This window comes from Hoplias malabaricus, chromosome 6 (assembly GCF_029633855.1).
Source record: "Hoplias malabaricus isolate fHopMal1 chromosome 6, fHopMal1.hap1, whole genome shotgun sequence".
Taxonomy (NCBI): Eukaryota; Metazoa; Chordata; class Actinopteri; order Characiformes; family Erythrinidae; genus Hoplias; species Hoplias malabaricus.
The window spans coordinates 26,518,370-26,545,163 of record NC_089805.1 but is presented as its reverse complement, the minus strand read 5'-3'; the positions used below and the strand labels follow the sequence as shown (position 1 = coordinate 26,545,163).

At 36.2% G+C, this 26,794-nt stretch overlaps 3 protein-coding genes across 3 annotated transcripts; 1 reads left to right on the top strand and 2 right to left on the bottom strand.

Annotated features, from left to right (window-relative positions):
- Positions 1 to 242: 242 nt before the first annotated feature.
- On the bottom strand, positions 243 to 4,394 carry LOC136700199 (uncharacterized). Its single transcript, XM_066675480.1, has 10 exons — positions 4,257 to 4,394; positions 4,021 to 4,113; positions 3,662 to 3,788; positions 2,959 to 3,119; positions 2,254 to 2,414; positions 1,986 to 2,142; positions 1,809 to 1,902; positions 1,550 to 1,613; positions 1,142 to 1,227; positions 243 to 1,053 (listed from the first exon to the last, which is right to left on the bottom strand). Exons 2-10 carry the CDS (start codon positions 4,100 to 4,102, stop codon positions 243 to 245), a joined length of 1,743 nt encoding a protein of 580 aa, XP_066531577.1. The 5' UTR covers positions 4,103 to 4,113; positions 4,257 to 4,394.
- Positions 4,395 to 11,623: 7,229 nt separating this feature from the next.
- On the bottom strand, positions 11,624 to 18,217 carry il4r.1 (interleukin 4 receptor, tandem duplicate 1). The gene is made up of 10 exons (XM_066674879.1): positions 18,062 to 18,217; positions 17,757 to 17,842; positions 16,623 to 16,743; positions 16,366 to 16,517; positions 15,434 to 15,588; positions 15,173 to 15,329; positions 14,995 to 15,088; positions 14,703 to 14,766; positions 14,239 to 14,324; positions 11,624 to 13,757 (listed from the first exon to the last, which is right to left on the bottom strand). Exons 2-10 carry the CDS (start codon positions 17,821 to 17,823, stop codon positions 12,968 to 12,970), a joined length of 1,686 nt encoding a protein of 561 aa, XP_066530976.1. The 5' UTR covers positions 17,824 to 17,842; positions 18,062 to 18,217; the 3' UTR covers positions 11,624 to 12,967.
- A 3,631-nt stretch (positions 18,218 to 21,848) lies between these two features.
- On the top strand, positions 21,849 to 26,786 carry nsmce1 (NSE1 homolog, SMC5-SMC6 complex component). Its single transcript, XM_066674556.1, has 8 exons — positions 21,849 to 22,061; positions 23,850 to 23,968; positions 24,676 to 24,797; positions 24,876 to 24,953; positions 25,093 to 25,239; positions 25,831 to 25,947; positions 26,317 to 26,443; positions 26,540 to 26,786. Exons 2-8 carry the CDS (start codon positions 23,851 to 23,853, stop codon positions 26,638 to 26,640), a joined length of 810 nt encoding a protein of 269 aa, XP_066530653.1. The 5' UTR covers positions 21,849 to 22,061; position 23,850; the 3' UTR covers positions 26,641 to 26,786.
- The last annotated feature ends 8 nt before the right edge of the window (positions 26,787 to 26,794 follow it).

Sequence of the window (26,794 nt, the reverse complement as noted above, 5' to 3'; positions counted from 1 at the left end):
ATCTTGCCCGATAGAGATAAGTGGAGCATTGTCTTATTTTGAGCTGTGATGTCATATCCTTTGATAAGAACAGTTCATTTGAATGCCTGGAGAATATTCAAAGCAGGATCATAGCCTTTTGAATGATGGTGTATGTGTGCATGGACCGATGCTGCAAATGTTATGTCAGGTTGTCTAAGTTCATTTGGAGAGATGTTCCATTCTATTTATGTGCTGTGGTCTGAGCTACATGGGTTTCATTCCTATCTTAGAAATGATTGATATCCTACTTCAACTGGGATAATGGAGCTTTCACAAGCAAGCAAAGTATCCTCCTGTGGTTTCTTGCAGCAAGCAGGCTTTGCCAAGATCAGATTAACATCACTGTTGTGGTTGATAAATGTGTGGTCCATAGATGCATCTGCTTCCAGTTTGTTTCTTTGGTCCAAAACCTCATTTACGCTCTTATATCCAGGAATCACAACAGTGTCAGAGTTGGAGGGCCTGGACTGATCATCTGTAGGCTCTAAACAGGCTTCCCAGTGTCCAGGGTCAAAGTCTATTGGTATCACAGGGTTCAGGTTTTTAGAAAAATCAGAGGATAATTTCTCATTCTTATGAGACTGGCTCAGATTGCTGAAGGACCAGTCGGATTTGTTTCTAAAGTCATTTGGAATATCATTGTCGGTTAAGTCTGTGTGCTGTTTGTTATGAACAATTTCAGACAGTGAAGTAGAGGCAAGGTTTTTTGAAACAGGAAGCAGCGTCTCATTCTTACAAGAGTCCAAGGGCTTAAAATAGGACCTGTTGCAGAAGGATAATACAGAGCTATTCCCCAGGTTTTTCTCAATTTCATGTGATGAGTTGGCACTAACTGTGTTTCTTGTTGACTGCAGATTTTCAAGTGCATTGTAGGACATTGTTTCCAGCTTGCTTACTTCAGCATTTTCAGTGACTCTGTCCTGACCCCTAGTCCCATAGTGCACTTGAACGTGTTCCACCAAAGCCAAATCTGATCCAAGATGCCGGCAGTGGGGAAGTTCGTTGTTGACATTTGCGTGGGAAACCAATGGCCTTTTTTGGCAGAGGAATAAAAAAGGATTAGGACAGAGTTAACATATGTTCTATTAATACATTTTAAGAATATGAAGGAGAATATTACCCAGCCCTGTTCACAACCAGATCCACTGAGCAATCTTCGACATGGACAAGAGAGATCTCATTTTCAGGGGGATGCCAGACATAGATCTGATAAACAAGGAAACAAAGTAAGAAAGATTCAGATAATTAAATGGATATTTTTTTGAAGGAAAAATGACATTACTACAATCCAACATGGCATAACTGTTGGGACAAAAACTCTGCGTTTTGTAGATTTGTAGATGTGTTTTGGACATGTGTTTTTAAAAGAGTAGCTTTTTATATTATTTAAAAATGTTCGAAGTCCAAAATTGCTGGCAATTTATAACTTTTCTTGTAGGAGATGCAAGCTTTTGTTCTGACAGTGAAATATTATGTTACAAAATTATAAATGCTTTCCTGTAATGAAATGTATGAGATAGTCTTTTACCTGTTTTGTAAAATTTGAACTTATTTTTGGACTTGGAAATGTATCCCACAGTGCATTCTTTATTCTGTAAGAGATGTAAAAATAAATAAATAAATAATTAAATAACCAAAAGAAGAATTTACCTGAAATACATGTAGTTTTTTGGTTTCTAATTGTATACGTATACAGGAGTATCATATGAAATAATGCATTCAATTGTAATTGAGGTGTAAGTGAGTGGATAAATACAGAAAAATAATGCAAATTCAAGGAGTCTTACTTGAAGAAACAGAAGAAGGTTGTGAATATAAAGATGACCAGAATGACACATATGATAGGTACTAGCGTCTTCAGAATCATTGTTTCTGATGGCACTGGAGGTGCAAAGATATGTATCCAGTTAAACACAATGAAGTATTTTTTTCTATGGCTTCATAAAAGATTAATGGAAACTTACGTGTGATAAACTCGTATGGTTCACTGCAGTCACTAAATATTGCATTTTGGTTGTAGTCCGTGCTCACTCTTGCCATCACAAAATAATTGGAGTTAGGCTGAAATTTACTGCCCACAATCTCATATTCTGTTACACCTTTTGCCACTGGCTGTGTCACCTGTAAGGCAGAAGTGAATATATTTTTCTGAGTTTAACTTGTTTCTACTACTTCTTCTTTAAAATGGGTTATGCAAAGTGTTGCTTATTCATGATTAATCAGCTCACTTACATTGTTGCTGCTTCCGTTAACACCATAGATGAGCTGGGTGCTAAGGCCTTCAACAAATACTTTTGGTACGTTTGATCTTGAATAGTTGGTGTCCCAGGTAATGATGAATCCTCCATTTTGTGTTCGTTTGGCTGATATTATATTTGGTCGTTTTGGTTTGACTACAATGGGAAATATATAGTCAGTAATGTACTTGCATCAGTATGGCTCATTAATTTTAGTAACATATCCAAGACAATGTCATATAAGCCAATAGTTTACATAGATAAACATGGAGTGTAAATTATTGTCAACAATGTTTTGTATTATCAAGTGGTCACAGGCATAACAAACGTGTTGTGGTTGGTAAATGAGCGAGATACAGTGCTGTGCAAGTCTTAGGCACCTAAGACAATTATTTAAAACTTTTTTTCTTACAATTACAACAAATACAAATCAGTAAAAATAAAAGGATATTTGTTAATATAATTGATGTGTTTTGAGCAAATTCTTTGGCCATATAGGTTCAGAAGTATTTATTTTTAAACCAACACATTAACACAGAGAATATCACTACTTACTGTAATCATATAAAACATTATTTGGTTTAATTTTCATATTAAGGTTTTTTTTAGTTTGTGTTGAGCAAGTAAATCTCATTTCTCAGGTGCCTATAGCTTTTGTACAGTACTATAATTAAAATGTCACCATTCACATGCGACTTACTGCTTTTATTAATACTGATACTGATTTCTTTACTGAACAAAGATGCCTCTCCTTTGGAGGGAATACATTTGAAGTTTTCTGCTTGGTTAAAGCCGTGTTGCACTTGGAATTTACATTGGCAGTCATTAAGTGGCTCAAACTCAAAGTGGCAATAATAGGTTCTGAAAAGTAAGAAAGGACGTGGTCAAGCAAATATTTTCAAATGCTAGGATTAATTTTAGTCAACAGCCAAGAAATTAATGTTAACATGGAAATTATCTTTATTGTTTCTCCTTTCAGCTGAAACTTCCTGTTGTGTAGAAAAACAGCCCAGGAATCTCAGGGAACCTGTGTTTCCTTTTGAGTTTAAGTATTTTCCTTTAGGATTTTTTTACTTCTCGGTCAAATCCACAGCGTGTTCAGACTTGCAGAAATAATAACACATGCTCCAATTGACATGAAGACGTTCACATTCAAACCTAAGAACATTCTTAACTTTAAAAACATATTAACATTTATTATCTCATTTCTCATATTTATCTTATTCTATTTCTTCTGAGGAAAAGTAGGGGAACTTCCCATCAGACGCCCCCAGCCATCATGAGTAATTTATAAGGAACAAAATGTTCCTTTATAACTTTAAATATATTTATGTGAACAATGTTTTGTTTTGACCTAACCACTACACTAGTCAATTAAATCATTAGTAAATTGGTGAACTCACTGTCCTGATGTTTCAAAAGACACATTGAGTTTGTAGTCCGAGCAATTGCTGAGTTTGTCTAAACTCATGTAGCACACCATCTGTTTGTGGTAATCATTGAAGCACTTCAGATCATGTACTGTAGGCTCTGAAACCATATTTAACATGGGTCATATGACATGATATGCAAACTACTCATCTGTACATCAGCTAAAGTCAGGTTATTGATCATATTTTACTGAATTTTTAAAAATTACATTTTAAAAGCAGATCTTTAATTAAAAACATTTAGCTATTTCTGGGCAATTATATCTGAAGGAATTGATTCTGTTTGATTTAACAGGTAAAAAGACCCAGCAGAATAACAATTAAGAACTTACTATCAGGTTCTAAGAGGGCAATATTAACATGGAAGAGAGGCAACAAATGAATTATGACATAGACTCTGGTCAGAAAGTCCATGTTGATATCGCCTGTGAATGAAAGCATGAAAAATAGCTCAGGAAAACATAAATGAAGCCCCATAAAGACTTTCAGGAAATGTATTAATTTTCTGTTAACAGCAGGTCCCTTTCTTTCTTTAGCTTTTTAAAGTAGAAGCAGTGCAAATACTCACCTGTAAAGAAGTTATGAAGTCACATATCCAGATTTGCCAAATCCGTGTGCCAAATCTACAGAACCCGTTTTTACAAAGAAATATAAGACTATGGCATAGCAGAAGTACAAAATGCCTGACTGTACTTCTCTGTCTGATGAAGTGAATTGCATAATGAGTGTGTGTGTGTATGAGTGTGTGCATGCGTGTGTGTGTGTGTTTTCTTCAACGTTGCAGTTCCATGAAACCTCTTTCTCTCCTATCACACTCTGAGACAAAGACACGCCTCTTTCCAAACCCAGGCTCTGTAGGACTGCACTGCTACAAGTGCTTATTCATTCTTTCTGATAAACAGTATAAATAAATTGAAGGCATATGTCCAAATGTTTATTCATTTTTCCAGCGTATTTTAAGTGAGAGATTATTTGCCCCCTTTTTTCTTCAGTAAGCCTCTGTTCTTCTGGGGAAAGCTTTACGCTAAATGCTAAAACATTGTAGTTAGGATTAGATTCCATGCAACTACAAGAGCTTTAGTAAGGTAAGGTACTAAAGCTAGAGGGTTATACCTGGATCATAAACACAACATTAGATATTGGATGAAAATCCATCACTGTAGAGATGGCTCCACAGCCCATCCTTAAGGGTTTTATAAACATCTTGCCAGCACTTGCAATTATGCATGGGGTCTGGCTCTTGTGAAGCTGTTCCAAATCATTCCTTCCTACCAGCAAAGCTTTGAAAGTGGATTGTGCTGAACTGAACATCTGTATGAGCAATAAAACACCTAAAAATAGCAGTATTACATAATATAAAGTGGTGTTTACAAACCGCTGGAAAATCTGTTTTTACACTAACTCTCTGTCACACACACAGACACACACACATCTACCAGATGGATCTCTTTAAGAATAAATGAGGAGGAATTTTTCCACAATGTTTTTATCTGAGCTGAATTTACAGATCATTTACAAAGTTTATTTTCTACTTCTTAAATAAATGTCCTTGGTCGCAAATAGATAATGGAGTATTGCTTTCTCTACAAGCAGGACCTAAAAGCCATGTTAATGTAATCCATACTGCATCTGGGTGTAGTTAAAACATTTCAACTGAAACAGGAAAAAAAAGTCTGTTGTCTTGTTCATTTAAGACTGAACAAGGAGCAGTGCTGGAGTAGAACTTTAACACCCTCAGTTATTATCACCCACCCATTTATTTCTCCATTAACTTTGATATAATTTATATTACAGTGGTATGAAAAAGTTTGGGCAGCCCTGACCATTATCATAATTTTCCTTCATAAATCATTGGTTGTTTTGATCAGCAATTTCAGTTAAATATATCATATGGCAGACGAACACAGTGATATTTGAGAAGTGAAATGAAGTTTATAGGATTTACAGAAAGTGTACAATAATTATTTAAACAAAATTAGGCAGGTGTATGAATTTGGACACCCCAACAGAAAAATTATATTAATATTGAGTAGATCCTCCTTTCTCAGAAATAACAGCCTCTAACGCTTCCTATAGCTTCCAGTGAGATTGTAGATTCTGGTTGATGGTATTTTTACATTCTTCTTTACAAAACATCTCTAGTTCAGTCAGGTTTGATAGTTTCCGAGCTTGGACATTTCGCACCACAGATTTTCAAGAATATTCAGGTCTGGGGACTGAGATGGTCATTCCAGAACATTGTACTTGTTCCTCTGCATGAATGCCTTAGTAGATTTTGAGCAGTGTTTAGGGTCATTGTCTTGTCGAAGTATCCAGCCACAGTGCAACTTTGTCACTGATTCTTGAACATTGTTCTCAAGAAACTGCTGACATTGACCAGAATCCATGCAACCCTCAACTTTAACAAGATTCCCAGTAACTGTACTGGCCACACAGCCCCAGAGCATGATGGAAACCACCACCAAATTTTACTTCACGCACTATGAACCACCAAGATTACTCAGATCTCAGGGCACTGGCCTCATATTAGTACCTAGAATTCATAAGACTTCAGCAGGGAGGAAAGCTTTCTCCTACAAAGCCCCTCAGCTCTGGAACAATCTTCAACAATTGTTCGCTAGTGTTCGGGACGCAGACACAGTCACTATGTTTAAGTCTAGGCGTGTTCAGTTTAGCCTTTGGCAACTAACCTCTTTCTAGTTTAAGGTTTCAGGAACTCATGGACATGGGGAATCAGGGTAAACTCGGATGATGTGCTCACAATTTCTTTAGCTTGGAGTGGTAGGATGTCTTTGTCTGAGATCTGTTTGGTTTCCCCCCTCCCAGTCTGTTACAGTCAGATCCGTCACTACACTAATGGAAATATTCACATGCTCTTTTTCTCTGCTGCACTCAACTAAACTAACTGCTTCCCTTTACTGTTTTCTGAGAAAATGGTGGCCCACTAATGGAAGATTGTTTGCTGGATTCTCCTGTGGCCCAGACAAGACCAGCTGCTCACCTCCATCTACTGCTGCCAGCCTCTGACCTCTCACCATGATCAACTACAATGAAGTAGAAATGGATTAGCAACACTGACTGATTCTTCCAATCTGATGCACTATTATTATGCCCCAAGATTGATGTCACTATTGTTATAATAATAATAATAATAATAATCACACAGCTCCAGGGACCTGGAGGTTGTGGGTTTGATTCCCCCTCCGGGTGACTGTCTGTGAGGAGTTGGTGTGTTCTCCCCGTGTCCGCGTGGGTTTCCTCCGGGTGCTCCGGTTTCCTCCCACAGTCCAAAAACACACATTGGTAGGTGGATTGGCAACTCAAAAAGTGTCTGTAGGTGTGAGTGAATGTGTGTGTGTGTCTGTGTTGCCCTGTGAAGGGCTGGTGCCCCCTCCAGGGTGTATTCCCGTCTTGCTCCCAATGATTCCAGGTAGGCTCTGGACCCACCGCGACCCTGAATTGGATAAGAGGTTACAGATAATGAATAAATGAATGAATGAATAATAATAATAACCACGACCCTGAAATGGAAAAGCGGAAAAGAAGATGTATGTATATATGTATAATAATAATAATAATAATAATAATAATAATAATAATAATGACTATTATTATTATTATTATTATAATGAAGCATAATGACACTTAATTGGTGATAATTTAAAATTCAATCTATAGTTTGATCAGAGGAGGATGGATCTCCTTTGTGAATTTTGGTTCCTCCCAAGGTTTCTTCCTCCAGCCTTGAGGGAGTTTTTCCTTGCCATTGTCGCCTTCGGCCTTAACCAGAACTGTGCCTGTGGTCTTCCATTTCCTCACTATGTTCCTCACAGTGGAAGGTTACAGCTGAAATCTCTAAGATAGCTTTTTGTATCCTTCCCCTAAACCATGATGTTGAACAGTCTTTGTTTTCAGGTCATTTGAGAACTGTTTTGAGGCTCCCATGTTGACACTTTTCAAAGAAGATGCAAAGAATCTTAACATTTTCTCATATTTAGATTCACCTGTGTATGTAGGTCAAGGGTCAGTGAGCTTACAAACAAATTTGTGCTAAATGTATTCAAATCAATAAAATGACAAGGGTGCCCAAATCTATGCACCTGCCTAGTTTTGTTTAAATTATTATTGCACACTTTCTGTAAATCCTATAAACTTAATTTTACTTCTCAAATATCACTGTGTTCGTCTGCTATATTCATTCATTCATTATCTGTAACTGCTTTTCCAGTTCAGGGTCACGGTGGGTCCAGAGCCTACCTGGAATCATTGGGTGCAAGGCAGGAATACACCCTGGAGGCCAGTCCTTCACAGGACAACACACACACACTTTTTAGACACCAATCCACCTACCAATGTGTGATTTTGGACTGTGGGAGGAAACTGGAGCACCGAGAAGAAACCCACGCGGACACAGGGAGAACACACCAACTCCTCACACAGTCACCCGGAGCAGGAGTCGAACCGACAACCTCCAGGTCCCTGGACCTGTGTGACTGCAACACTACCTGCTGCACCACCGTGCTGCCCTCGTCTGCTATGTGATATATTTAACTCAAATTGCTGATCTGAACAACCAATGATTTATAAAGGAAAATCATGATAATTATCAGTGGTGCCCAAATTTTTCATACCACTGTAACCACTGAAGTCCTTATGTAGACATTCAAGTTGAATGTATGCATATGTTTAGTAGCTGATAATACTACACTACATTTCAGCTAGAGTGTTTAACAGTGAGTCACCACTTCCTTTGTTACAGCAACAGCATCTCTTCATGGGAAGGCTTTATAGAGATTCAAATGTTGTCATAAGGATTTGATTGTATTCAGCCACATGTAATTGTGAGGTCAGGTATTGATGGTGTTTGATAATTCTGGATAATAAATGACACTCAATTCATGCCAAATATATTGGATGGTTTCCATCTCTTCAAAGAAAGAAAAGTTTGACTGCTGTACAGCCTGATACACCTCTATACCCCTGTAGTTCAAATATGTCATTGAGCTTCCGTTAGGCTTAAAGGCATACTACTTTTTTTAGTGATATTCCATGGTGACTGAACAATAAACAGACTGTAGGTACACAGTAGGGGCATCAATGTGTGTACCTTAAGTAGTGAAAATAACTAATTCGCGGAGGTGACTACAGACTTTTGGACATATACTGTGACATCTGCCTTATCTTTCCATGGCTGCATGCCCTTGGACTCCAAAAATGGTCCTGGTAAACCCCTGTTTCACCCTAATGCTATGTCCTTGCTAGGGAACAACATTTTCCTTTATTGTATTTTAAAGTATTTTAGATGCCTTGGCTTTTAAGAGGCCTTGGGAATTAAATAACTTAATTCTTTCATAATTTCCTATGTCCTTCAATTTACTGTTTACACTAATGTCTTATGAATTGTTTATGGACATAATAGACCGTCTTCGTGTTCAGCAGGACTAAAGCCAGCTAATTACAATGTGTCTGACAATGTGTCAATGAGTAATCCAGTTTTAAATATAGCCCAAACCACACCCTGTATTTTAACTTCATAAGGGAAAGTGTAAACTCACAGGAATGATAAGCATATCACAGCAAGACATACTTCTAATACTATCTTCAGTTCTATGCAAAAGAATTAGCCACATAAGCAAATTATTTAAAAACTTTCACATGGACAATTAGTGTGATTCTGCCTGTAAAAACCACATTATTGATCAAATATAAGCAAATATTTTCAATTAAATTTTACCACAGGGCATCAGTAAAGTTTTTGATTATTTTGCAAGAAATCTGGGGTAAATAACAGACATAGCTACTTGATTCATGTATTGCCGTCACACCATTTTCAGCAATGCAGTGATACTGACATGATAATGGAATATATGTGTACATTTTCTGTCACAGTTTGGAGAGTGAAAAAAGCTACTGGAGTTTTTACACATTCACAACTGTAATGAGAACAACACACCAGCAAAAACTATCCAGCCCTCAATGACTTTGTCTTCTAGTCAATGCCTCTTCCAGGGCCTCCATTCTGATGAAAATCTGTGAAAAACTCCTTTACCATACAAGTTTTCTTCAAATTCACAAGTTATAATTACTGGTTGTTTTACAGTAGGTAAAACATCCTCCAGAAACTTTCCTTAAATGGAACATGTACTCAGGTGGAAATACTGACTAAAATGACCAGGATAAAATCCACTTTATCCTGTTATTCTTATAATGATTTCTTTACCCCAGTTCCACAGGTACTACTAATCCCATCTAAATAAGGTGGAAGTGTGACCAGAAGAAGTTTTATATTTACTTCATCTATGGCCAGTCTATGCCAAGCTTTTTGCTTGGCCAAATTCAGATGTTGACTTTGTGATGCAATCACAGATAAGATTTCTCACTAATGACTCTTCAGTGAGGATGTTTGTCCCTACTAGTTCCACCATTTCAACCCACAGAATCTAGCTAGTGTGGAATGGCATAATGGCAGAATGCTATTTTGTGTGACCACATATGGGTAAAGTTCTGTGTGGCAACTCAGTATAATCAAAATCAAAGTTTTACCATGAGAACCTATGCTAAAATATTTCATTTATCCTGCATTTTTTATATCATAATTTGTCTTTATTTTTTTATTCTATTAAGTTTAGCCTTTTGGAAGAAAGATGAAATATATAATTGGCCTAACATTCTGCACAGGCCACAATTAATTTTATATTTTATATGTTTAGCAAATGTGCAGTAATTTCACAGTTACTATTGTGTGTCATTTCTAATATTATACCAGACATCAGAAATGTGATTGAACATTTTGGAGATCATGGGATAAATCAAATTGTTCAGATTTTGTGCTTCATCTCATGTAAGGCAGAATTTCTTTGTTTGATCCTTTCTAATTACAAAGTTGCCCCAGCATTTATGTGAAAGAGTAAAGATAAGCATAAATGTTGCAAGACAAACACACAGAGTGTGAAGAAACATGAGTACTGGCGAAATGTACCAATTTACCAAGAACCAATAAAGGAGAAGAGGCAAAAAATGACTAAAAACCAATGCTTCTGCTTCTTATACATTACTGCAGGACTCTTTTGGTGTAAACAGTGGTTTATTCTCATTTAAAAACAGGTAATTCTGAACACGACTGTTCAAAAATGGGTAAGAACAGTGCTGTTTTTTTTGAGGCTTTTGGTATTTTGAAAAAGCATGTCAAAGATCTTTTTAATATAACCCCATCGGACCATATAAGCTTGTGGAAAAGGGGTATAATATGTCCCCTTTAAGTACTGTTGATCTGATGATGATAGTTTGGTTAGTCTAACAGGTCTTGCATGGTTGTTAGGACTCATATTTCCAGTTTATCACTTTTTACAAACAAGTTACAAATAGGGCTGTGTGACGCATGGAGATAAACTGAATGATTACTGGATTAGAAACACCTACCTTGTATCTCCACCCACTGTGCAGGTAAGCAGCTCCACTGACCATACAGGAGCATTTTGTAGTTCTACAATTGCCAACTAACAATCAACTGCTGTGTCGGATCCAATCATGCTAGTGCAACACAAACTAACATATCACCACCACATCAGTGTCTCCACCACAAGAATGATCCACCACCCAAATCAAACCTGCTATGTAGTGGTCCTGACCATTAAAGAGGAGGGTAAAACGGAGATAAGAATGTATGCAGAGAAACCAAGTATCTGTATTTGTAGAGCTACAAAGTGCTTCTGTCAGTGGTCAGTGGAGCTGAGAGAAAGATTTAATTGGCTTTATATGACATTACACATCCTGATGCCTATGTGCACTTCACCTTAAACATTGTGTAGCTCTTAATACTGTTACCTTTTTCGTTTTATTTCTGTCAAAACAGTAAATGTACCTATATTGTTGCTGTTGGATAGAAACCCGATTCTCTTTACAGAAAAACACTATTAACTTTCAATGTGAACCAATACAATATTTTATTTTAGTATTTTTGCATATCTTCTTTTGTTTTGTCCATCTTTGAAATTTTCATACCATGTTAATGGCAGTTGACATGTTCAGAAATGGAAAAATAATGTTTTAACAACATCAAAATTATTGACAACTGTACAGGAAAAGCTTTTTCTTACTGTAGTTGTTGTGAGAGATATGTTGAAACTTGTTTTTTCAGGCCTTATGCGATGGAGAATATTACTAAACACCACATTACGCAATTTTGAATTGACATTAGGGCTTCTATGGAAAGCTTTTTCATGTCTCACTGTTATAGGCGAGACGACTTTTATAGGACAAAGCTATCAAAAGAGTCATCGTATTGTTCTGTCAGTGCTTTATTACTTTGCTATTACAAGGAGAAAGGTTGTTCAGGCATGTGTTGGAATGCACTTTGGTTCATGAAACTAATGCATAAGTGTGCTGGATCCATGTCTTTTAATTTCAAACTATCATCTTGCGTTTCTATTGGATTTTGTCATTTTAATCTGAAAAAGAGTTCCCCAACTGTGTTTCCTCACAACTATTATGCTTTAAAATGAGCCAATTATAATTGAAGTCGTTCACTTAAGAAGAGCTTCTAAATGTAGGCTTTATCAGGATAAACTACTTAACTACACACAAGAATAAGTACACAGCTAACAAAATTACCACCACAATATATGAATACATATAATACATATAATATACAGATATTTAAACAAAAAATATAAAACAAATAAAACTCCCAATAAGTTTATCTCTTATTTAGTGCTTTCACACATTTCACCCCTGGAGGGGGTGTCCAGTCCTTCCCAGGGTAACACACTCACACCTACGGACAATTTTGAGTCGCCAATCCATCTAGCAACGTGTGTTTTTGGACCGTGGGAGGAAACCGGAGCACCCGGAGGAAACCCACGTGGACACGGGGAGAATACACCAAACCCAGAGCGGGACATGAACCCACAATCTCCAGGTCCCTGGAGCTGTGTGACTGCGACACTACATGCTGCGACACTGTGCTGCCAATAAACATTACAGTAAAATTTGAGTTTTAAGAGTCAAGCTTGGAAAATTAGGCATTTAGAACATTCCTATACATATTTAATATAGTCATAGATGACAGTATATATCTATGCTCATGGCTTCTGAAAAAGGTTTTTTGTAAATATGTTACAGAAGTGCATGGGAGGATAATTAGATAATCTCAGCACTCAGTAAACTTTCACTATAACCACAGGTCTCAGTAGAAAGTGCTTAAGTATTATATATACATTTCATGCTAATTTTCTCATATCCTATTTTATGCAATTTAATATTTTATTTTGAGCTGTGATGTCACACCCTTTGATAAGAACTGTCTATTTGAATGCCAGCAGAAATATGCAAAACAGGATCACAGAGACTTTTGAATGACGGTGCATGTACTGCCAGAGACATGTTCGGTTCAAGTTCAGTGCTGTGGTCTAGGCTCCAAGTGTTTTTCTCAGAGCCTGGAAAAGATTGATATCCATCATCAACTGGAATAATGATGTTATCAATGTCAGAAAAAGTAACATCCAGTAGTTTCTTTGCATTTGTCTTTGTTCCAATCAGATTAACATTATTGTGATGGCTTATAAATGCTTGGTCTTCTACTTTGTGTCCATTGTCCAGGAGCTCATTCACGCTCTGATATCCTGGAACCACAACAATGTCTGTGCTGGAGATTGTGAGCGGAGTTAATTTTGTAGGACCTGAACAGCTATCACATGGGCCATATTCAAAGTCTGTCTGTATCACTGGGTCCAATTTTGTACACAAATTTGATGAAGAACTGTCTCTCAGATCAGAGGGGTAGGCTGTGTGTGTAACTGATTTGTTGAGAAATGAAGAACTGCTGCTGTCTGATCCCAAATAACACCTGTTGCTGAAGGATGAACCAGAGCTCCTCCCAGATTCCCTTTGGATGTCAATGTTGGCTTGGTCTGATTGCACATGGTCTGTTGATTTATATTCCTCAAGCAGTTCACATTGACCTTCATTTCCAGTGATGTTCTCTTCCACATGGGCATAACTCACTGAATCACAACTTCTTCCAAAACTCTGGAGATCTTCATTACTAACATCTACCCGAGCAGGTGCCAACCTGTTGACAGAGGAAAAGAGTTTTAAGCACAGCAGGCAAATGCATTTTAAGGGGCAAATTCAAAAGGTCAGGTCTATATCAGAAAAATGTTGGATGATTTGTCATGTTGGGAAACAACATATGTTATTCTACTCTAAATACATTTTATACTGACATACCCCACACTGTGTTTGTGTGTAACTTGGCCCTGTAGTAAAGTGTTTTAGCACTTTATTTCCACTTTGACAGCTTTACTCTGACAATCTACTATTACATTCTATCACTATAACATAATACCAACAGCAAAGAGTAACCTACTACTGCCCATGCAACGACTACATCTGACACAACTGGTTTATTGAAAAAGTGGCCAGTGTTCTGTAGTCAATTCAGCGCACAGCAGTGCTAGCTTTCATTAAGGGCTATTTGTGCTATGACTCTTAATGAAAGGTCAGAGGATCCAGTGAAATTCACTCATACAATGTTCAAATGCAAGCCTTACCATGTCTTTTCCTTAACGGGGTCCAGTTTTGAATTTTCAAGATAGACAGGGGAGAAGTCATTTTTAAGTGATGACAAATAGGGGACCTGAGAGTAAGGGGAAAAAATAGTAGGTATCATAGTGTTCACAATGGAAGAAACAGATATGACCAAGAACTTAACTTGTGTTTAGAAAGGTTTCAATTCTGTCTGACAAAATTTGCATAAGAAGTCCGTGTTTCCCACAGTGTGGTTTCACTTTCATTAGCATGTGCGAAGAATACTGTCTTGTTTCTTCATACACACTTGAAGAGCAACATCTTAATTGTTCATTTTTTAAACAATAATACTTAAAGAAAAACACAATAAATTCTACTACATAACTTCTGTTCGGAACAAACAATAAATTCCAAAAAACTGTCCATAGAAATGTGTGAAAATGCATTCATGTTTAAAACCAAATTGTGGAAAGAATATTTTACTTACTGATTTTTCAAAACTTGGAGTTATTTTAGGAGTAGGAATCGTGTTCCACCACTCTTTTACAATTCTGTAATGAATAGGTAAAAAGAAGTGTGATAAACTTGTTGTAACTAACTGAAATGGTTTTGACTTTCAGCCTGGAGAAATAAAAAGCACATCTATATTTCTGGGTTATATTAAATGCCATAGCATGGCTACATACCACCAAATATGTAGAATAAAAATGACATAGCTCAAGGAAGTTAAGGAAGAGCTAATGAGAACTGTTTATGACTAAATATGAAAAGGGTCTTACTTGACATAACAGTAGAAGAGGGTGAATATAAAAATGACCAGAATGACACATAAGATGGGAACTAAGATCTTTAGGATATTTTGTGTCGATGGCGCTGGGGACACAAAAATATGCATTCAGTTAAACACAATGAAATCATTTCTCTACATAACTTCATAAGAGATTAATGAAAACTTACGTGTGATAAACTCGTACGGTTCACTGTAGTCACTGAATCTTTCATTTTTGTTGTAGGCAGTGCTCACTTTTGCCATCACAGTATATTCAGAGTTAGGCTGAAGTTTACTGCCGACAATCTCATATTCTGTTATACCGTTTTGCACAGATATATTCAACTGTAAGAGCAGAAGTTAAATTGATAATTTTCTGTGTTTAACTTCTTAAGTTCTCAAATCTTCTGTAAAATGGAATGTGTATAGTGCTTAATGAACTTGCTTACCGTTTCGCTGCTTCCTTTAACACCATAGATGAGCACTGTACTCAGTTTTTCAAGAAATGTTTTCATATCTTTTGAATAGTTTGTGTCCCAGATAATGAGGAAGTCTCCATTTTGTGTCTGATTGACTGACACGATGGTTGGTCTTTTTGGTTTTACTACAATGGGGAAACATATAGTGAATTTCTGTTAATTGTTTTGAATTATATAACAGTAGCCACTTGTTTATATATCACATAAAGGTACGTTGTTTGAATATGGTGATTTACATTAACAGAAGCAAACTCAAACAAGGACAACAATATGAAACTGACTTCCACCCCCCCAAACTGAGTATATAGTGTTTTATCGTGGATGTGGATAATATCAACTCTTTTTGCCAAAAGATAAAACAATACATTCTCTGTTTAGGGAAAAAACAGTTTCATATTGTTGTATTTAAAAGTATTAGATATTGGCTTCAACCTGTAATTTTCCATATCTAATATTTTTCAATACATATCTGTTAATTTTGATACATAAACATATATAAACCCTATAAATTGGAACTACATCTACCTGGATTAGCATTACAGAGAATCATAACATTTAGTTCTGGAGATTACAGTCAAGGCATTCGGTAAAAACACACTGTCAAATATCAGTTTGAAATATTGTTGAAATCTAAATACCTGTCTTATGTTAATGTTTTGTTCTAACAAATATCTGACATTTCAATATGGTTCCTGTGTCATCATAAAGCATTACAAATTGCAATCCTATGATTTTTACTGTCTGAAATTATTTAATAAAATTATTAAGAAAAAAATGTATCAAATCTAACTTGTAACAAATATTTGTAAAATGATTTCATTCATTGCTATTAGCTTCATACATTATTCAAATAAATAATACACTCCAAGTAAAAGGAGATGATTAATGTACACGCCACTTACTGCCACTTTCAGTAGTGGTAGTTTTAGAGACCAAAATATCTCCTCCTCTCCACACCTCAGCCTGAATATCTTCTGTAATAACAAAGCCTGGTACTTGGAATTTGCAATTGCATTCATTATGAGAGACATTCTCAAACTCGCAGGGATATGTTCTGGAAAAAAGATAATAAGTATATAATGTTATGCACACAATGGAACATTTTTATGAAAACCTAATTCTATATAATTAGCCTACTGACAGTAATATTAAAACTCACGTTTTCTCAAGTGATATAATAGACACATTGAGCTTGAGTTCGGAGCATTCGAGCAGTTTTTCTGAGCTCAAAGTACAAACCATCTCTGAGTCATAATCATTTAGGCACTCCAGTTGAGGTTCTGCAATTTGGATAGATATATATAAATGTTTATCCATCTCACACATACACACACACACATGCACGCACAGAGATCAGCCATTACCAGCTCAGTAGCCTAATATTGCATAGGTGCTACCAAAACAATCTGACCTGTCAAAGCATGGACTCAACAATGTCATTAAATAGTGTATTTGGTCCGCAGTGACAAGGTAGGTGAAACGTATCAATGTAGCTTCAACATTAATGCCAGGATCCAAGGTTTCCCAGCCAGCAGAACAATGCCCACACAAAAACAATGCCTTTGCACACTTTCCTTCTTCCCAGAGCATGTTATTTCTCGGTGTCATCTTTTTTCCTGGGACACTCATGCACCCAGCCACCCATGTTGTAAAAGAAAACATGATTCACCAGACAGGACCACCTCCTTCCATTGCTCCATGGTCCAGTTCTGATGTTTGTGCCTTTTGGCAGTCAACAGGGGTCAGTATGATCTCTGACTAAACTACGAAGCTCTATCATTTCTACTCCTTTTAACACATCAGCTTCAAAAAGTGACTGTTCATGTTGCCAAATATATTCCATCCATTGACCATTGCTCTTATAACAACATGTGAACGGTATATTCCTCACGTTTAAGTGTTTGTAATGCTGTGGCATATTTCAATATAATATGATTTATTTACAATTAGAGCCCAAATATATGGTGATGAAAATGGGGGAAAAACACACACACAGTAAAAGCAAAGCAAAACCAATATCACATTAAAAGGTGCAGAAGTATATTTTCTGTAGAGAATGTATATTTAAGTCAAACACATTTAGGCAAAATATGGTATATTACAATATAATTCAAATATGTTTTAAACATATGTATAGTATCAATTCTGTCAATCAATCTGCCGATGTTTGCTAATAATAATCCTTAAGGATCAAACCTAAGGATGTAGATATTTGTAGTTACAAATCAACTGTATTTCTGTAGATGTTTATATAAAATGACAGAAATAAACAGTAGTCGAGTATAAAACTTACCATAAGTCTCTGTTAAAGCAATGGTAATGACGAGGAACAGGTTTAACCACTGAATGGCGGTGAACATTGTTTCCAGATAGTTAGCACTGTGCAGGATACACGCAATAGAAAAATAATAATAATAACAATAATAATAAAAAAAAAACATTTAACGAGTGAAGAAAACAGCAGGGAAACGTGAAAATACGTACTTTGTGTGTTGCTGAAAGTGTTTGTCGAATAATTATTTTTTCTCTAAACTTATATTCTTAAGAGAATATACTTAAGAGTAAACCACAGTTGTTCACCAACGCGTTAAAACTTACCTTTGCAGTTGGAATAACGCAGAACCATTTGAAGTCAGGTTCTTATAAGAACCACAATAAAGATGTCTACAAAGAAAACGTTTCGTTTACACGTTCAAAATAAGTGTCAGACGCGTAAAGAAAATACAGATTTGAGAAGGACTTCGCTCGCCTCACTTCCTTCTTGTAAGTTATGGATTTTTAAGGGCGGAGTTTCTGGTTTACTGGAAAGATTACACTCTTCTGTGGAAACTCACATCCGCATCGAGGACGAGAGCACACTCATACGTGGTGGGCTCTATCTCGCCGCTAGGTTTCTCCAAGCGTTTACCATCATTCCCAGCCCCTTTTCTTCATCTCAAAGATTTTAACTTCAATAAAAAATGAGAAAATACTTAGTCTGGTTTATTAATCTGCCATCCTTACAACGTAAATCAGGAGGGAACTAGAGCCATGCCATGGCTGACACCTAGTGGGAAAACGGAAGGAAAATGCGTACTTTTGTATATTTCAGCTGTATCGAGGCCATTTTCTTGTTCAGTGTTAAATTCAAGGCATATATGATGTGACCGAACATTATAATTATCTTTTCATATGCATATAACTTAATTCACTCATTCCAGGATTACTGACAGTAAAAATAATGCAAAAAAATACCTCTGGTAAAAGAGTGCAAACTGTACATTTATCAAAGTCTAATCAAACAGATCACAAATGGAAGAATAAGAACACTATAATAAATCTTATAAGTTAAGGATGACACCATTCTAGACCAATATTTCATTAACTGAGTGTCTGAAACTACTTCATTTCAGCATTGCATGTTTTCCCAGAACTGAGGGGACTGAACTTCCAGAACTGAGGTCTGGAGATTTTGCTGATAAGTCAAACATTCCCAACACAAACCTCTCTGTTATAAATGTTGGTCAGTTGGATCTGCTTGGACAGCAAGCACTGTTATTGAAAGAATGAGCTAAAAGCTTGTGTTACACTTCATAAAGAGAAACTATATTTGAAAATAATTCACAATTGAAAGAGGATATTTTATAGTGAAAGTATTATGATTCATAATTTTTTTCTTTGTCTACAAAAAAAATTGTCTACAAGGCAGTATACACTGATAAACCATACCATTACGACCACCCCCTTGTTTCTACATTCACTGTCCATTCTCTGAGTTCCACTGACCATACAGGAGCACATTGTAGTTTTATAATTACAAACTATAGTCCATTTATTGCTCTGTATGTATGAATTTTACATACCCTCAACTACATCTTTCACACAGTCTCTTCATTGGACAGGTGTGGTTTCGGTGGTGGATAATTCTCACCACTGAGTTGGTGGTGATGTGTTAGTGTGTCGTGTGATACGAGAGAATCAGATACTGCAATGCTGCTGGAGTTTTTAAACACTGTGTCTACTTACTGTCCACTCTGTTAGACACACTTTGCAAATGCTAAGTCAGAGACAGTAGTTCATCTGTTGCTGCACACTTTGTGTTAGTCATCCTCTAGTCCAGGGGTGCCAAACCAAATCCACAGAGGACCATGTGGGTGCAGGTGTTCTTTTCAACCACGCAAAAGCCCCACACTACTGAAAGTCAAGATCTATTGATTAGATCCAATGATTAAAAACAGGTGGAATGAGGTGTGGCTTCTGTGTGGTTGGAAAGAAAACCTGCACCCACACGGCCCTCAGTGGATCTGATTTGACACCCCTGCTCTAGTCCTTTATCAGTGGATACAGGGCGCTGTTGTCTGGATATTTTTTGTTGGTGAGTAATTCTCAGTCCAGCAATGAGGGTTTTAAAAACTCTGTCTGATTTACTTGTACCAACACACCACACACTAGCACACCACACACTGCAGTGCTGTCAATGAGCCACCACCCAAATCATACCTGCCCTTTGGTTGCCCGTGGGGTACTTTCACTAAAGAACATGGTGAAAAGGGGAAAACAATGTATAGAGAGCAAATGTATACAGATGGACTCCAATCTGTAAGTGTAGAATTACATAATTCTTCTGTTGACAGTGGAGCTTAGAGAATCAACAGTGAGTGTAGAAACAAGGGGTTGGTCACAATGTTATAGCTGATCGGTATATGTCTCTTCAATATGTGAATATATATTTCAGGTTTAATGGTGCCTTCATAGATGTGAAATCTATTCCTGCCAAGGACAATAATACATACATTTTTTTAAACAATCTGAAAGGACTAATCAGACCAAAATGTACATTTCTGTTCATCCTTATATTGTAGCCAAGAGAAGTTGTTTCTGGGTATTTGTGATATATGGCTTCAAACCTGTGCATAGAACAGTTGTTACCTGTTTATGTGGATACAGGGTTCATGTTAGTTTAATATCCATTACAGAACGGGTAGTGTTTTTGGCCTTGGTTTTTATGTTCTGTATTCTAAGAAATGTTTTATAATATTATGCACTGTTACAAAGTACCTAAAAACCTTGCCTTCCCTCATTAAGCAATGTTATTCTTAAATGAACAAATGCATATCTCGCGTTGATTCAATTGTACAGCATCTACCCACTTAATATGGATTATTCTAAAGTACAAAGTACACTGCTAATAAAGTTTAGGACATTTGCCATTAACTCAGACACTGAAAAAACACCCATTAACACCCCTGATAGCAAGAAGATGGTGGACCATGGCTGGTCCACTGAGGGCAAATTTGAAGGTCCACTGACATTTTGTACAGCTTTTTCTGGGCAGAACACCAGTGATTAAACAGAATTTTAGATAAAATGATTTTAGCACTTTTCCATTCACAGTTCTATTTACTAATTTTTCATTTATTAGGTTATTTTGTTATTCTTTATAAATTATATTAGTAATTAATTTTAATCCAGCACAGTGTCAACATTTTCAGCATAATCATTTTATATCAGGCCTATACTCATTATTATCTCTCATAATACATTTTCCAGAATGAAAATCTCTGTGAATTTAAAAAATGTTTGAGAAGATTAAAAATTAGTTATATCCTGTACATAGGTGTGGTACCATTGTGGACCAGCAGTGGTCTACAGTCAGTGGTGTGCCAATGTTTTTTCGCCAGTGGACCAATATACCAATATATGCTCACTGTCTGGGACAGAGCATTAAACTTTGTACATTCACAGAGACACAAGGTAAAACCCATTTTAAACAATATAAAATGACAAACAAATGTTTTACTATGTTGACAGAAAAAAAAGAACTTTAGCTCCAGTGGCTTTTGTCTGTGATATTAAATTATTTACTGGAAATATCTGCAATGTTATCTACTGCAATTATATGTCACGAACACAACGACATTCTCTTTATTTAGAGACGAATGCTATCACTCACAGGTAAGTATCACACACACACACAAACACACACACACACACACACACACACACACACACATTGTGATTTGTAACAATATACGTTTCTATGTTGTGTTGCTGAAATGCACTGGTATTTATATATTTGAAATACTTTCTCCTTATAATTTACATTATAGCAGGCTGGAACTTCAGGAGAAATATTGAATATTGCACATAACATTTACTTATAAGTTAATCATTGTTTAAAAAACATTTGCATAGGTTTTATCTAAAAATCTAAATGAGTCAGTTTTGTATATAATTTCATGTACTTTCACGTACGATATCATAAATATATAACTTTTACTGATTTTTTTACTGGGACTTTTATTATGTAAAGCATTAGGATAGCGTTTAAAAACAGAACATAATTTGCTGTTTGGCACGTACCCATAGAAAAAATATTTGTATTTATTTAAAAGGATAATATATATATATATCACATTTTAATTATTGTCTACTGTGTAATGAACGAAGGGAACTATCACAGCTGAGGCGGTGAGGTTGTGTTTTTCCTGCGGGGTCTCATCCTGCGCCCGGAATGTACTGCCTTCCACAGCGGAAATGTTTCAGCTCAACGCGGCAGATTGAAACTGTTCTCCTTTAAACTCCTAAAAAAACTAAAAAAAAAAAAAAGCGAAGAGACGTGAGTGAACGTGTTTATAAAGACCGCTTCTTCTGGTTACACGTGGGAATGAATAATAAATAGCATCATGTGTTTGACCGTATCCTTGGGGTTGAGGGGGTGTATCGCTGATGTAAACAGCGTTCTCTCAGCTTCAACGTTAGCTCCATTTGCCAGTGATATGGGATTTTGTACTGGAAATGTAGGCAATGTTATAAACTACAACGATTATGTCACAAAAACAATTGCCTTCTAGTTTTTTAGAGAGGAACGAAACCACTCGCATATTCTTTTCGATCCGATATCATCAGCTAAATTACTGAGGCTAAATTGGCAATAGCAGGAAATATTGTATTATTATTTCTACATAATGCACTAACTATACAGATATAACATTAACATTTCCATCTTTCTTAAGTTATTTTCCATTTAATCGGCTCCATTGGCAATATAGGTGCTCTTGGTAATTCTACAACTACAGACTGTAGTGTGTTGCTCTGCATACTTTGACCTCCTTTCATATTTTCAATAAATTGTAAGAACTCAGGGCCCCACATGACCACCACAGAGCAGATACGATTTGGGTGGTGGATCATTCTCAGCGCTGCAGTGACACTGACGTGGTGGTGGTGTGTTAGTGTGTGTTGTGCTGATGTGTGGATCAGACACAAAATAAGTGCTGGAGTTTTAAGAACTTTCAGTGTCATCATGCGTCTTTAACTTGGGACCAGTACCAGAGACAGCACAAAATTATACACAGGTGCATATGTGTGGAGGTACAGACAGCCAATCAGAATGTAACTGAGAGGATCCTGACAGTGAGGCCAGATCAAGGGTACACACTAGAGGCTGGCGGGGCATCAGAAAAGCATTCCTAAATTGTATTTCAGTTAAGACTCTGCATTGGCTCTAATGGGCTACAAGCGTACGTGTATGCAGTTAACGCTCCATCAAGAGTCAACAAAGTTCAAACCATTTTAACTTTTTCTGCAAAGGGCTACATCCACCAATAGGTATGTCAACAAATAGAAACAAGGATGAGTGGCACAGACCGACGCTGGAGGAAAATTCATTATGGTGGAAAGGCTAAACTCTGTATGATGCCAGAAGGGCAGAATATAAAGGTTCACTTTGTTGTGCAGCAGCCAGACAGTGTGTTTGCTTATTCTGGTTTGTTGGGTTTTGTGTAGTTTTCAGCACTCAGTGTTTCCTTCAGTTTTTTTTTTTTTTTTTTTTGCCTGTTGTTGATATTAAGTATAGTGTGCAGTCTGTTTGGTTTAAGGTGACATGGTGGTACTGCCACACTGCTCCAGGGTCTTGGGGTCCTGAGTTTGATCATTTTCTCAGGCCACTGTGACAAGTTTGGTGTAGTCTTCCTGTGTCCAAACATGTTTCTTACCAGTGCTCTGGATTTGTCCCACAATCAAAAAAAAAAAATATATTTAGGTAGCTTGACTGTGCGACATTTTCTACAGGTGTGAGTGATTGAATTAGTATGTGATGGACTGGTGTCCTGTCTAGGGTGTGTTTCTGTGTTGTGCTCGATGATGATCGTTAGGCTTTGGTATCACTTCAAGCATAAACAGTATGAAGCGGTTAGAGAAAGTGAATGAATGCATTAATTTGTTTGGTATATTTTGTTGTGTTGTTTGAGAAACCCCCATGTTTTTTATTCTGAATTGTAAGGGCTTTCACTACTACCCATATATGTCTTCTTTTTGCCAGTATTTCAACATAGCAATATCTAATTGTATGTATGTATTGTTCACTTATGTATTCACAATTCTGAATGTCCTGTTCTTCCACCAGAATGTCCCGGTCAATGGGAGATAGTCATAAAAGGTTCTTACAAACTTTAATGAGTAATGGGATCATCAGCAGTGTCCAGGCCAAGGCACTTTATCAGCATTGTTGTGAAACCCATGGAGGTAGGTGAACTGTTCACATTGCTAAATGCATTCATTCAGCATTTTACTGGTACTCATAGGAGTGGAAAATATGGCAAAAGAAAAAAATATATATAATGTAATGTAATGTTCCACATGCTCCGTTTTACAAAATATAATTAACTGGACTAATTACTCTTTTTGTAATAATCATACATTTTTAGGTGATTAGTGTCCTGTAAGTACTGACAATATCCACACTATCCTTAGTAATGTAACAATAGTCTTTATCACAATAAACAAAACTCAGGATAAATTATTGCCATATTGCCCACCTCCAGGCAGAGGTCTGTGTGCCAAAAATGCACTTTGTAGTTCTAAAGAAACAGATTGTTGTATTTTTTTAATCCCTTTCATCAGTGGTCAAGACATCCTAATGTACCCTTAATAGAGTAGATATTTCAGATGTGGAATATTGTCAACACCAAGAAAACTTTTGTACATTTTCTTATAGGTGTAAATGCATCCTTAGGATGGGATTTGGCATTGGAGTATGATTGTTGTTATTTAATTCTTTACAGCCTCTGCAGCTATAAATGATGAGTAAAATAAAAGTAATGCATTGAATTTGACTATAAAAGACACTGATTTTACAGATTGTGATGGGTTGGGCCAGGCTTTGTCGATGTCTGTCCACCATTTAATATTAAAATAATTTTTAAAATTCCCTTTGTGATGTTCCTGTGCAGCACATTTTTCACCAGATAGACTGGATGACTTTATTGACATCATCAATGCACATCTACAGCCCATGTTCATGCAAATCAGAAAAGGCATGTCAGAAGATGATGGACTACAGTACTATGCTTTGGTTAGTAATGACATGTGTGCTTAAATTGTGATATCACCTTGAACATGTACATGATAATCTGTGTCTGTATTTTTTCAGGTGAACATGGCTGAAACAGACATAACCAGAATGTCTTCTGATTACGCTGATAATGAATTGGAACTATTCAGGAAAACGGTAAATAATTTTAGAATTTATTTACAGATGCATCATATTTATTTAGATATTCTGCCAGAACAATATAATATGTCTATGTGAATACAAATAGACAGGTTATTACTGAATTATTTATCGTCATATCACCTTTTCCCCGCAGATGGATTTGATTGTAGATTCAGAGAATGGTACTGCTTCATCCACTGACATCCTGAACTGTGCTGACAGCCTCCAGACAAAAAAACTAAAGAAGAAGGAGACCGAACATGTCCTGAATAAGTTTGTTCAAGACAAATGGCTAACTGAGGTATGGTTTTAATTATTATTTTATAAAGATGCTATTTATTCTTGTAGCTGTCCAAGGCATTTGCAACAGCATTCCCTTAGGCTTTATTCACACACATTTTTGAAAACACTATTTAAAATGGCAGATTTAAAATAGCAGCTACTAATTCAACAAAGGGGACAAATACCCTTGCTTTTTCCATATGATATGTTCCATTTGATATAACGTACACACACACAACCCTGTTACCCAATTTGGTTGAGCAAAATAAAAATAAAAAAAAAGATAAAATAGAACAGAGATAATAATTAAAATTTTTTAAGTGGGAAATTTTATTTATTTATATATTTTTTTAATATATTTAAGCTTACATTCTACTAGTTAAAAACATTCAAAACAATAACATGCTGTTATATATCAGTTTAGTCACATTGTAAAAAGTAATTATTGTAATTAAGTAATTATTACACAATACCGAACAATATGTCCAGTCTAACTGATTTTTAAAAACCTCTTATTTGGTCTAAAGTGTCAGGGAAGAGATATAATGTTAATTTACTGTATACTGTGTTGTAATTAACCAAAATCTACTGTATATATATTTCCCTTTAGAAAAATGGTGAATATACTCTAAGCACTCGCTGCATCATTGAGATGGAACAGTACATGCGTACAATTTATCAAGACCTTATCAAAGTGTGTTATGTGTGCCACAATATTGCCTTCCAGGTGAGGATTGTGACATATTCAAATACTGGATTATTGCTTCAGTTACCTAATGTAGAACACTCTGGAAATTAACAGCAATCTCAGTATTCTTGTTTGCATATATTGTATCCCAATTATTATTTGTACCACTTTACCATTGTAGATGTAGCCACAGTATTAATGGTGTTTTGAATGTAGAAATTTCCCCTTAATGACTTTGTTCATTAATCATAGAATTAATACAGTAATCATACTAGAAAAATGATTATAAAAAAGTATATAATAATGTTTTTTAACCCAGAGACCAGTTTATATAAAATATACATAGAATATCCATATTATTTCATATAACCTGTGTACATATTAGCAAACATATTCCTCATTTTCCAGAGCCAAATCTGTGAAAATCCAACCTGTGGCATCAGGATGCACCTACCTTGTGTTGCCAGATATTTTAAAGGCCGCGATGATCCTCACTGCCCTTCCTGCAATGATTTCTGGACTCATGAGATTCCGGGTAAAGATTTTTCACTTTCATGATGTATTTACTAGATTTTTGATACACAGTGACATTTATGCAATTAATTGTAATTCAAATGTGTTGATTTCTCAGAAATCCAGTACTCCCAGGGTTCACAAAGTCAATCTACATCTGCAGTGCCTGCTTCTGCCCCAACACCTTCCACTTCTACACGTCGCTCCAGAAGGTCATAATGTCCAGTTAGTTTCTTTCACCTTGCAGTCAGGGTTGTAGTGCACAGGTATATTAGTATTCCACAGCTCACTTTTATATGCAAGTGTACATAATTCTGTTGTAATATATTTGTATTTGAATAATCACATTTCAGATTATTTTGAAGTAAAAGCA